Consider the following 11784-nt stretch of genomic DNA (forward strand, 5'->3'; position numbering starts at 1 on the left):
TACACTCCTAATAATACATACTATTTGTTTTTTTTTTTTTTTTTGAGAACATACATACTTATTTCTTTTAACTTTAAGAAATTGACCAGAAAAATAAAATATAAAAGTTTTTATTTTATTTTTAAAAATCGATTCTCACACAAAAATCAAAGTCACAAACCAACACGACCATTAGACCAATCTAAATATGTTGGTCTCATGGTTAAAAATATTTATTTTTAAACAAAAATTAAACTAATTCAACTCATTCATAAGTGTAATTCTAATATGAGATGACATATGCTTTTGAATCTTTTATAAAAATAAAAAATAAAAAATTATGCTTATGTACCTATGAACAAACGTATAACAAGGCTGCACCATTATTTATTTGTCTCTTAATAAAACTTATCTTAAAGTTTTGTGTAAAACTAAACGAAGATTTACAAAAATTTAAATTAGTTTAAAAACTTAACCCAATACTAAATTTAATTTGTATTAAATTTACTTTGGATGTCGTCAACCACTTATTTACAATCAGGTTCAATCAACACAACCGATAAATTCATGTTGCCTAGCAAATTAACGACCTTTATAAGCCTTGTCCATCAGCTTCCCCATATATACCAAGTCTCTTGATGCTACAAAGTCACATTTGTCATCCCTCAAACACATCCATATACCATACATTCTTTGCTCCTGAAAGATTGTCATGTCTACGTTACACTTCAACACCACAGTTCTCTACGGCTGGGCACATGCTTCCACTCAAAAAAACGTAGAATTTTTCATTATCCGGCTCAAACATAAATCAAACGAACTGAATGCATACATAAAAAAGTATATGGTAGTCACTCATATATATGAAGATTCTATGTAAAAAAATAAACTTAATTCTTTTTTTTTCTTCCTAAATTACAACCATGCATTGAAAGAGAATAATGCACCAGCTTTACCGCGACACGGGATGGGATTTTAACATCATTCAATAGCCTATCATTTCATCGAGTAAATAGTCAATTTCCCCCCTGAAATTGTAAGTTTCATCAATTACCCTCCTGAAATTTCACAAAGTTAGTCAATTTACCCCCTCCGTCAAATTTTTCTGTTAGTGAACATGACGTTTTGCAAATACTCCCCTGAAGTTTTGCGCTTATGTGCAAAATGCCCCCAAAACTTAAAAATTTATATTATTTTTTTCTTAAAAACAAATAATTAATAGTTAAATATTAAAGCTAACTATTAATTTTGAAGTTTGGAAAAACTACATACATATATACATCAAAATAGGAAAAAATGTGTATTTTTAAAGTGACAATAATGATTATTTCTAATAGACAAATTATTATTTTTAGAGGTTTATAAACAAATTAATAATCAGATTTAAATTTATATTTTCTCCTTCACCATCGATCTTAGTCTTTTAACTCCTCCAACAATTTGCTCAAACCATTTAAACTACACAACCCCCAATATTAATCAAGAAATCATCACATTATTGTCACTTTAAAAAATACATATTTTTCCCCATTTTGGAGCCTATTTTGATGTATATATGCATGTGGTTTTCCCAAATTCCAAAATTAATAATTATTTTTAATATTTAACTATTAATTGTTTGTTTTTAAGAAAAGAATAATATAAATTTTTAAGTTTGGGGGCATTTTGCACATAAGTGCAAAACTTCAGGGAGGTATTTGCAAAACGTCATGTTCACTAAAAGAAAAATTTGACGGAGGGGGTAGATTGACTAACGTTGTGAAATTTCAGGGGGGTAATTGAAGTTTTGTTAATTTTAGGAGGGTAATTGATGAAACTTACAATTTCAGGGGAGAAATTGACTATTTACTCCATTTCATCGCTTCTAGATACACAATAAAGTCAAAGCGAATGTACATAGATTTTGTTGTATTAAAGAATCAATAAGTTGAAAGAGTAAAGGCATAAAACCGTTTGCCGTATCAATTTTGTCACTAAGACCATCTACAATGGAAAGTCCTTTCCCTAATTAGCACCATATTAAGTAGGCACCTCCATTGTGACACCAATTAACACGGTGCTTATAGAGATTGGTACTTTTATAGGCACCCTCTCTCTCCTATTACTCATGGATCCCACATGTGCAATTAATTCTATTTTTTTCTCTATTCAATTGTTGTATTATTTAATCGATCAACATTAAATTTTCAACCAAAACTTTTTATAAAAACAACAAATAATTTACCCATCTAAATGGAAAAAAAAAAAAAAAACCTAAACAAACATACGGTGATTGGATTTAAGCAACACAATAAATAATTTACCATCATTTATTTTATATTGTTTTTTCACGTTTTAACTTTTTTTTTTTTTATAATTTATGATTAAATTATTTCAATATTTTAAAATTATATAATTATGAATGAATATAAAAATTCTTGTCAAAATATAAAAAATAAAAATTGTTAAAATTTAATGATATAGAATTGTTGCAAAGATCTAATTAATAATTATTTTGAGGTGATGGGTTGGAGAGAGATTGAGTGCTTATCAAGTATTAATTATAAAACGAATGACGTGTACAGTCGGTCGGGACTCGTTTAAGCATCCAAATGGAGTGTTGCATTGTGGATGGTCTAATAAACTCCCAAAGTCCTGACTCATTCAGTATCTCTTCTATAAAATGTTGTTAATCATATAAGAGCTTAAATTTATTTAGCTTTTACAATCAAAGAGAAAATCAATCCCTGTATAAGTTTTCTATGAACTATTTTGGAAAATTTTATAAATATAAATTGAAAATTGCTTATGAGCATACCATAAGCTATATTTATTAGTTCTACACGTATGTTATACAAATGCTGATAAACTTCAAATAAAATCTTATGAACAGCAGCACTTCAGTGTCCATCTCTGTCCATGCCTTCCATATTACACCTCAAATGTTTGCCGGCGGCGTTCAAACATGGCATGGCCACTTAATGAAGTCGTGCTCACTATAATGTAATATTATTACCAGATTTTCGTTGTACAGCTCAGACAGGTTACACATGTCTGTTAGTGTCAATTCTGTTCATTGAAGCATAGAAACAAAATTAAATTGCTATCGAAGTATAATCATATCTATAAAACTAAAATTCAAACTCTTTCAGGGAGACAGATGTAATCCAACTTCATTTCCAGAAAAGGGGCACAAAAGAAAAAATTAACCAAATGAAACTGGTATAACTTTTCCTTTATCACAATCAAAGATATTATTTTGCTGCCTTCATTCAACTTAAACAAATTCGGGGATCCAATGGACAAAACTTAGGTGAAATTCTGTATGTGTTGTTATTATGGTTCTACAATCATAATGTAGCGCATGAACTGTGTATCTAATACATGTGGCAAATTATAATTGATAAAAATAAACAACACCAACAAATCCAATTACATAATTAAAACACTTTTAAGATCATACACGATAGTTTGTATAATTAGTATTTGGTTTTAGAAACAAACGACAAAAGAGGTGGCAGTTAAAATCAAAAAGGAAAATGCCTTATAAACGAACATTGCGCTCATGGTAAAGGCCAAACTTATAAAAGTAGGACAACAATTTGGTTAAACAAAGTGTGAGAGTCGTGACTCATCAAGTGATTGACAAAGAAAGTACTAATACAAGCAAATTTATCCAACATTGTATGTAGCAATAATAATGACATATTATTGTACGAGAAAATAATTTGCGTTCTAACTGTGTTACGTGAATTATTATGTGACCGCAACCCTCTAGAATCTACTTAGACCACAATACACAGGCATTACATTTGTGGTTGGAATTCTAGTTAATTAAGTACATATGTTGCATAGAAGGAATTCCAAAAAAAAAACCAATGATTGCAGAAAATTTATTCGCAGCAAATTCATGATTTAGCTAGATGAAGATTAAATGAATAAATAATGAACTTTATTAATTACTTGGAATACCTTGCATCCTTTTGGGTCCTGGGATTGATGGGCAGAGTTTGATAATTACTGATTTTTGTTACTTCTTTCCTGTTTTATGGCCTCAAATGAAGTCATCACTTCTTTGAACTTAGCTTCAGCAACGTCTGGCATTTCCCCATACACGATTATGTGATTAATAATGCCAAAGTTTGAGATCACAAGATCGTATGCACTGATAATAAGTCAAGACCTACCTTTATTATCCTGGTTCTGATCAGGATGATACTCCTTTGCCTTTGTCCTAAATGCTGACTGCAGAGGTAAGAGAATAATTAACAAACAAAACCAAAACAAAGTAACAAGGTCATGTAAGAAAGAGAGCAATAAGCAACAATATCAATAATATCAAAATACATAATAATAATAATAATAATCCGAAGTGAGAACACACTCCTGGACATCAAATCACGGTAGAAGTCACTAGAGGCTGTAGTCCCTTTTAGAGAAGTCTTCCGCTGCCTTTCGGTTAGTTTAGGTCCTGGTCCTGACTCCTGAGTAAGAGCCAGTAAGTAAGGTGCTAGACTGGCCCCTTGGTCTGGGTCTGGGTATAACTAGAGAATATTTATCTGCCTTTTTGGCACTTTTTCGGCTTATTTTTCCTTATCTTTTAGGTAAGTGAATTGACCAGGACATGAACGCTCTAACAAGTTCAGATCTTTATCAACCAGATGGAACGCTGCACTCTCTAGCAATGGGAATAGTTATAATATGTACATAAATTATGGCAGGATTATGAATTTGCCTTGAGCACAATTCATAGGCTGGACCATGAGATCACTTCATATGATTTTACTACTTCAAAAGAATAATTATGAAACTAGTTGTTCCAGAATAGTGCTCAAACGCACAATATATGTAGTATTATAGATGCTTCAAATCTGGTCATATCAAATACACTAAAAGTAAAATATGATGAAACACTTGTATTAAAAATGTTTGATGCACTGATGCACATAGCAATTGATAGACAAAGTATAGCAAAACACCAATAGTAAATTAGTAATGTGCAAGGCATTGTGAGAAAATAAAGTTACCTTAATCTCTGCATCTGAATATGGTGCTTTCCTAAACCTGAAGTCCATCAGAAAGTTAAATTTAATGGCCAATCATGAAAGCAAAACAATCATGCTAGATAGAACACAATTGTGTAAGAGTCTTCAAGCATTTACGAAGTTACAGTTTTAAGAAAATTTTTGGAAACTGAAACTCATTCACAAATACCGATCTTGCAAACTGAAACTATTACTAAGTATCAGAATCACATACGTCTAAAGTACAGTGTTTAAAATTAGATAGGTAATTGACAGCTCTGGATTTACCATATAAGCATATATCCAACCGTAGAGTACAAGGCATTTTCTTCACCAACACAGTTCTCATTTGTTATCTTTTCTATAATAATCTATAATGCAAACAGTTATCTTCTACTTCCTCAGGCAATATATGTGAAAAAAACAATGTTTCCTCCACAGATTAGATGGACAGTTGTCTTAGATTTCAGCGAGTACCTGTCAAGACCCAAAACTGAGTAGTGATGTGATAAGGCATAGTTTCCGCTCTCTCTTGGAGTTTCTCGATAATTAGTCCTCCTGTCTCTGTATGAATTATCAGTCTTCCAATACCAATCTTCTCTTTGGAAATGTTGATGATATGCGTTGGGACCATGTTCCCTCCAGCTTTCGTACCCTCTTTTGAATTTATTTCTTTCTCTGTTAAACACGTTTTGCATACGCCTTATTCGTTCCTTCAAAGAACAAATGGAAAATCACCTAGTGATGCAGAATAGAAGGGCATATTTATAGATTATCGTGTCATTTGCTTTTTTCTTCTTCTCTTGTTTAAGAGATCTTCGTTTTTATAAAGTTTATCTCAAATAACTTGTATGTTATTAGGAAAATATTACCATTTTAGAGATAATGATAGAAATGGTGCACACCCTGCCTAGACCAACCTTTTTTGCAGATTACACAAGGAGAGCAGCGTAAATGGTTGATGCAACGCAGGCAATTGCACCAACAATTAGTGCGAAGGAGGAGGTGTGACATGGGTCTTTGGGATTTTGGATTCTCTCCATTGAAAATTCTCAATTTTTCTCCATTTTCAATATTCACCATTTAAACACACCAACCACTTTTCTTTAAATTTAACTCTCATCTTGTTTCTCATATTTGATGGTTGAGATTCCACTTGAGAAAAATTGAGAGAATTTTCAATGGAGAGATTCCAAATCCGGGTCTTTGATTAGTTAGCTGGGAATAGTTAGAAAAGTGGGTCACAGTGTTCACAAACAACAAGGGTTAATAGGGGAGGACGGCGAGTGCTTTGAGAGAGAATTAGTGCCTTAAAGCATGAGAGTTGCATGTTCTGCAAAGTTGTAATCCAAGGGATCTTTCTCAATTTCTTTGTAACGAAATACCAATTCATATCAGTATCTATAACTCAATAAGAGTGAAATACACTGGTCTAAAAGAGCACTTAAGTTTTATTTTTGTGGTCAGACAAGAGGAGTACTCTTCCCTAAAGGAGTCCTGTCTCCAAGTTTACTGTTCTAGATCACCAAAACCCAAGCTAAAAACTGCATTTCTTTATGGCTTACGATAAAGCAGTAAAATTTGTCTTATTTCTAAAACATTGTGACTCAACCTTCACCCAAAATTACAGCTAGCTACAACTAACAAACAACAACCAAGCTTATCCTACAAAGTGGGATCGGCAACAAGGATGAAACAATGCCATAATGTTCTATCATATAGCATGTCTCTATTCAACTCATTAATCTCTAAATCTTTCTTAATCGTTTCTCATGTGGTTTTTCTAAGTTTTTCTCTGCCTCAAGTGATTTGACTACCCTCCATAGGACTACAGAATCTACAAGTCTTGTCTCTACATGGACAAACCACATAAGGCAAGTTTCCACTATCTTTTCTACAATAGGGGCTACCCTGACTCTATCTAATGTTATCATATGTAATCGTCCTATCCCATCTAGTCTTAATACACAACCAACGCAATACCCTCATCTCTGCTACACAACAAAGCAAATCTAGCATTTAAAATTCGGAGTTGGACAATAGTGCAATATAAAGTTGTTAAGAGCAGAAGATTAAAAAAACTCACGACTCTCTCCATCTCTTCCTCATACTCCTCTTGCATTCGCTTATTGTGTTTTCTCCAGGCCTCTTCCTGATAAGCTGTTCTATAAGAGCTACCACTCTTTCCTTTCCATGCCCGAGTCCTCGTTACCTAGAATTAAAAGAGTTCAAACACATAATAATTAAAAACCTAGATTCCTCATGTATGTATTCATTAATTCATGCTATAATATAACAAGATAGTTTAAAAAAAAGGAAAAATACCTGAATAGAGAACCATTCAAGAGTTTTGCGAACCTGACCGAACTGAAAGAAAATTGAGATTAGGATAATGAATTATTAGCGAAACCTAAAAAAGAAATGAATCTATAAGCTTACGTACGAGGAGAGTAGTGGTTGTGGCGGCAATTAGACCGAAGAGAATAGCTCCGGCAAGTCTGGGGTCTTTATCATCATCATCATCTGCTTTCTTCATTTCTCCTTCCTCCTTCGTGAATTAAGTTGTTAGCATTCGATTCATTCAACGATTATTCTCATGTGATTCTTGCCTGCACTTTTCCTTTCTTCGCTAGCGTTTATTCTCCGATTTACAGTTTTTTTAATCACAAACACAAACACAAACCCTCTCTCTCACTCTCTCCTTTATTATTTCTCCCCTTTCTTTTGTGCCTAGATATTTATCCTTTTCCGGTAAAAATTCGTGAATATTCAACTCTATTCTTTCAACCTTTCTTCTCGATTAAAATAGACTAAATTTTCAACTTCCATTATTATTCAGAGATTTTATGAATTTATGGTGTTATATATCGTTAAAAAAGTTATTTTTTAAATAATTTTGTTTGTTTAAATACAACTATAGTATAAATTATATTATTTTGTTACAAATTAGTTTAATCTTGGATTAAATATGTCAATTTTTCGTTTTAATCTCTCTAAAAAATTTCTGCAACTTTTAATTTTTCGAAAGATTTTCATCTTCACTTTTAGTTTTTCCTTTAAAGCAAAATAATATGTCGAATTTATATTTTTGAATAAAATTCTATAGAAAAATTAATAATATTGTAGGAATCTTTCCAAAAAAAAAATTTAATTCTTTAACAAAACATAAATTAAATATTATTTTTTTTATATTTTTTACGATTTCTTTTACAAGAACTTTTTTTTTTTGCGCTTAAAAATTCATATTTAATTTATGTATTGTTAAAATATTTTATTTTCTAAGAGATTTTTACAATATTCTACACATTTATGCACAATTTTATTAAAAAAATACCTAAATTTACTTGAAAATAGAGATTGAAAATTTTACAAAGACTAAAAGTTTTAGGAAAATTTTAAAGGGACTAAAACAAAAAATTGATATATTTATAAGGATCAAAAACAAATTTAACCCTTTAATCTTTTGACATTTATTTTCTCTTTCTATTTTTAGATTTTAATTTTTTTAAAAGAATGTAACAATCGGATGCAATAACCTTATCATAATTTTTTTAAGTGTTTTTTTTCTTTAAAAAAAACTATAACAAATAGCTCTTTATCTTGTTAAAAAACTATTATTAAAGTCAAACAATCGAACTCAAATGTTTAATGAACTTTATTGGATAATGAATTGTGAATAATTTAGCTTGATTCTTCACTTAAACAATTCTTTAAAAAACTTTATCTACTTCCCGACCGAATTTTAAATTATCAAAACCTCTTTATCTCATAATTGAAAGTTCAACAAAAAAAGACTTAATACATCATTTAGTACCTTAACTTATTTTTGGATTTCATTTTGGTCCCTTAATTATAAAGTGTCTCAATTTGATCCTATAAATCTTCTGCTGTTTACATTTTGGTCCTCTCCGTTAGTATCTTGCAAAATCTATTAACTCCTTTTCACGTGTCAGTTAAGATCGGTGATCAATGGTTGGATTTAAAAAGCATACACATGCATATCATGGACTCACAACACATCATAACTATTATTATTATTATTATTATTATTATTATTATCTCACTTAAAAAAAATAACACAATCATTTCCTCTTTCTTCTTCTTTGAAACAACGCGCATCAACTTCTCCCTCTTGAACCACCATCAAAATAGTTCAGCCACCATTACTCCACCGTCCGATGTCGTTTTACCACACCACCACCACCATTGAACTACTCTCATCTTCCTCTTCGAAAAGGCACCAACTTATTATTAGATTGTAAGATTTTAAAAACCCTAACCACCACCTTCTCTCTCACTTTCCGGCCACCACATATCTCGATTTGAAAAACTAATATGATTTTCTTCTTTCATGTGATGTCTGCAACAAAACCCGTATATTTATTTTGGGATCGAAGAACTTTCGCCGGCGACCACCGCGCCGGAAACTGCTGCAACCGCGCCGGCACCACCGCTTAATTTATGCAAAAACTCATAACAATATGAACCCAAAAGCATACAATTACTCCATTTTTCCCTTATTCTATTCTTCACCCATGGCATACGCAGCTACAATAACAACAACAACTTGATCTTTGATTTTTATTTAACTTATTCTTCAAATCAACAACTGCATCATCAATTCATCACCTTCAACCACGAAAAAAACTAGCATCATCATCCCTCACCCACATATCCTCTAGGTAACACAACACAATGTTGTAGTGGAAGAACAAGAAAGGAAATTATCAAACCATGGAAGAACAAGAATGAGAACAAAATATTTATGGGAAGAAGATGAAGATGGAGTTTTGTTGTTTTTATTGTTGCTGCTGTTTGTAAAATTTATTGTTGTTGTTGAAATTGAGATTAAGATGTTTGTGGTTGTCGAAAAGGTTGTTGTTGATGGTAATGAAGAAATTGTTGATGGTGATGAAGAAATTGTTGTTGTTTCTGTAGATGAAAATAGAGTAGAGAAAGATAGTTGTTGATGAATTATCATATGTTGTGAGTCCACGGTATGTCAGTGTGTGCTTTTTAAATCCAACCGTTGATCACCGATCTTAACTGACACGTGGAAAAGAGTTAACAGTTTTGCAATATATTAACGGAGAGGACCAAAATAGCAAACGACAGAAGATTTATGAGACCAAATTGAGACACTTTATAGTTAAGGAACCAAAGTGAAATCCAAAAATAAGTTAAGGGACTAAGTGATGTATTAAGCCAAAAAAAAAAAGAAGAAGCTCCTGTTAGTTAATAAAAGTTGACTATTTGATTTTTCAATGAAAATGTATTTACTTCCTTCAATCACCGTTCAAAAATATGGAGTTTAAAAAATATTTTAGTTTCAAAGAAAATAGGTGGATTCTAGGGTGAGGGATCAATCAAGTCCCTCACCGATGAAACACATAAAAATTACCATCAGATTAAATCAGCGGTTCAGATTTGTTGATATTATAAATGAGAACGGCAATACATCTCCACACACAATTCTGGCTCTATGTCTTATTCATTTGATTCTTTTCTAACTTACTAAAATTTGCAAAACTGCTCGAGGAAAATCTAAATTATATGAAAAAAAATAAATATAATTTTGCAACCAATTAACTTTAGAAGAACAAAAGTTGTATATTGGTTGGGACCATATATGGTTCTTCTGCCCTTTTGGTTTTTATATATACATACTTCTCTGGTTGTGGTGATAATGAAAATATGGTTTAGAAAATCTATTCAATTTTAACCTCTAATCGATCTGTTATGCTAAAACCATGAAAAACAAAACAAAGAAGCAACCAATGCTTAATTAAGTTAAACGCAACCATATTCATAATTAAATTACATCATCCATGGTGTTGTTTATGCTAATCTACCAATGATTCTATTTCCTTCATCTAAAGACTAAACTTGAGAGAGGATCAGACGACCCACATGAAAGATAGATTATTTTGTTAGAAAAGTTTTGATTTGCAGCAAGAATCTTTCACAAAATTTGGTGGGTTGGAGAGGACAAGGAAGATATAATGCATGATTGTGTGTGGAAATTTGTTAATGTTCTCATTTTTAATATCAACAAATCCAATCCGCTCATTAAATCCAACGACGCTTTTTACGTCCTCCACCGGTGAGGGACTTGATTGATCCCTCACCCCAGAATCCACCAAGAAAATAAGGTTAAATATCTCTAATTTTTGTTTTAATATTTTTGAAATTTCCTTCAACTTTTAGTCCTTATAAAATTTTTAATCATAATTTTTTGTCCCTATTTTTAAGTCAACTTATGTTTTTTTTAATGAAATTATGCACAAATGTGCAGAATTTTATAAAAATCTCTAAAAAAAAATAGTGTTTTTTTTTTAACAAAACATGAATTAAATATAATTTTTTAACCACAGAAAATATAAAAATGCACATTTAATTTATGTTTTGTTAAATTTTTTTATTTTTTTCAAGAGAAATTCTTAAAATATTGTAAATTTTCCTGTAAAGTTTTATTAAAAAATATAATTTTTACGTATATGTATATTTAAAAGTGAAAAGAAATTTTTCTAAAAAAGTAAAAGTCGAAGAAATTTTTGAAAAAACATAAAATAAAAGGTGACAACTAGGGTACCCATGGAAGAATGGTGGGTAATTTACCCCCAACCAATACACATTAGCCACATAAACACATTTTTAAGTGGTATCCATGAACTATCTTGACCCCACCAACAAATTGCTCATTTTCATTGGTTGGTGGGTAAATTACCCACCATTCTTCAAAGGTAATTTAGAAAAAACCAAAATAAAAAAGCGATATTTTGTCAACTGAATTGTACGGAGA

The 11784-nt window shown here is 31.2% G+C and overlaps 1 protein-coding gene across 1 annotated transcript; it reads right to left on the reverse strand.

Moving 5' to 3' along the window:
• Positions 1-2626: 2626 nt before the first annotated feature.
• Positions 2627-7761, reverse strand: LOC25490002 (uncharacterized). Its single transcript, XM_013606370.3, has 8 exons — positions 7426-7761; positions 7308-7349; positions 7069-7194; positions 5460-5695; positions 4986-5022; positions 4146-4203; positions 3931-4055; positions 2627-3027 (listed from the first exon to the last, which is right to left on the reverse strand). Exons 1-7 carry the CDS (start codon positions 7516-7518, stop codon positions 3976-3978), a joined length of 672 nt encoding a protein of 223 aa, XP_013461824.1. The 5' UTR covers positions 7519-7761; the 3' UTR covers positions 2627-3027; positions 3931-3975.
• Positions 7762-11784: the final 4023 nt, after the last annotated feature.

This window comes from Medicago truncatula, chromosome 3, assembly GCF_003473485.1.
Source record: "Medicago truncatula cultivar Jemalong A17 chromosome 3, MtrunA17r5.0-ANR, whole genome shotgun sequence".
Lineage (NCBI taxonomy): Eukaryota > Viridiplantae > Streptophyta > Magnoliopsida > Fabales > Fabaceae > Medicago > Medicago truncatula.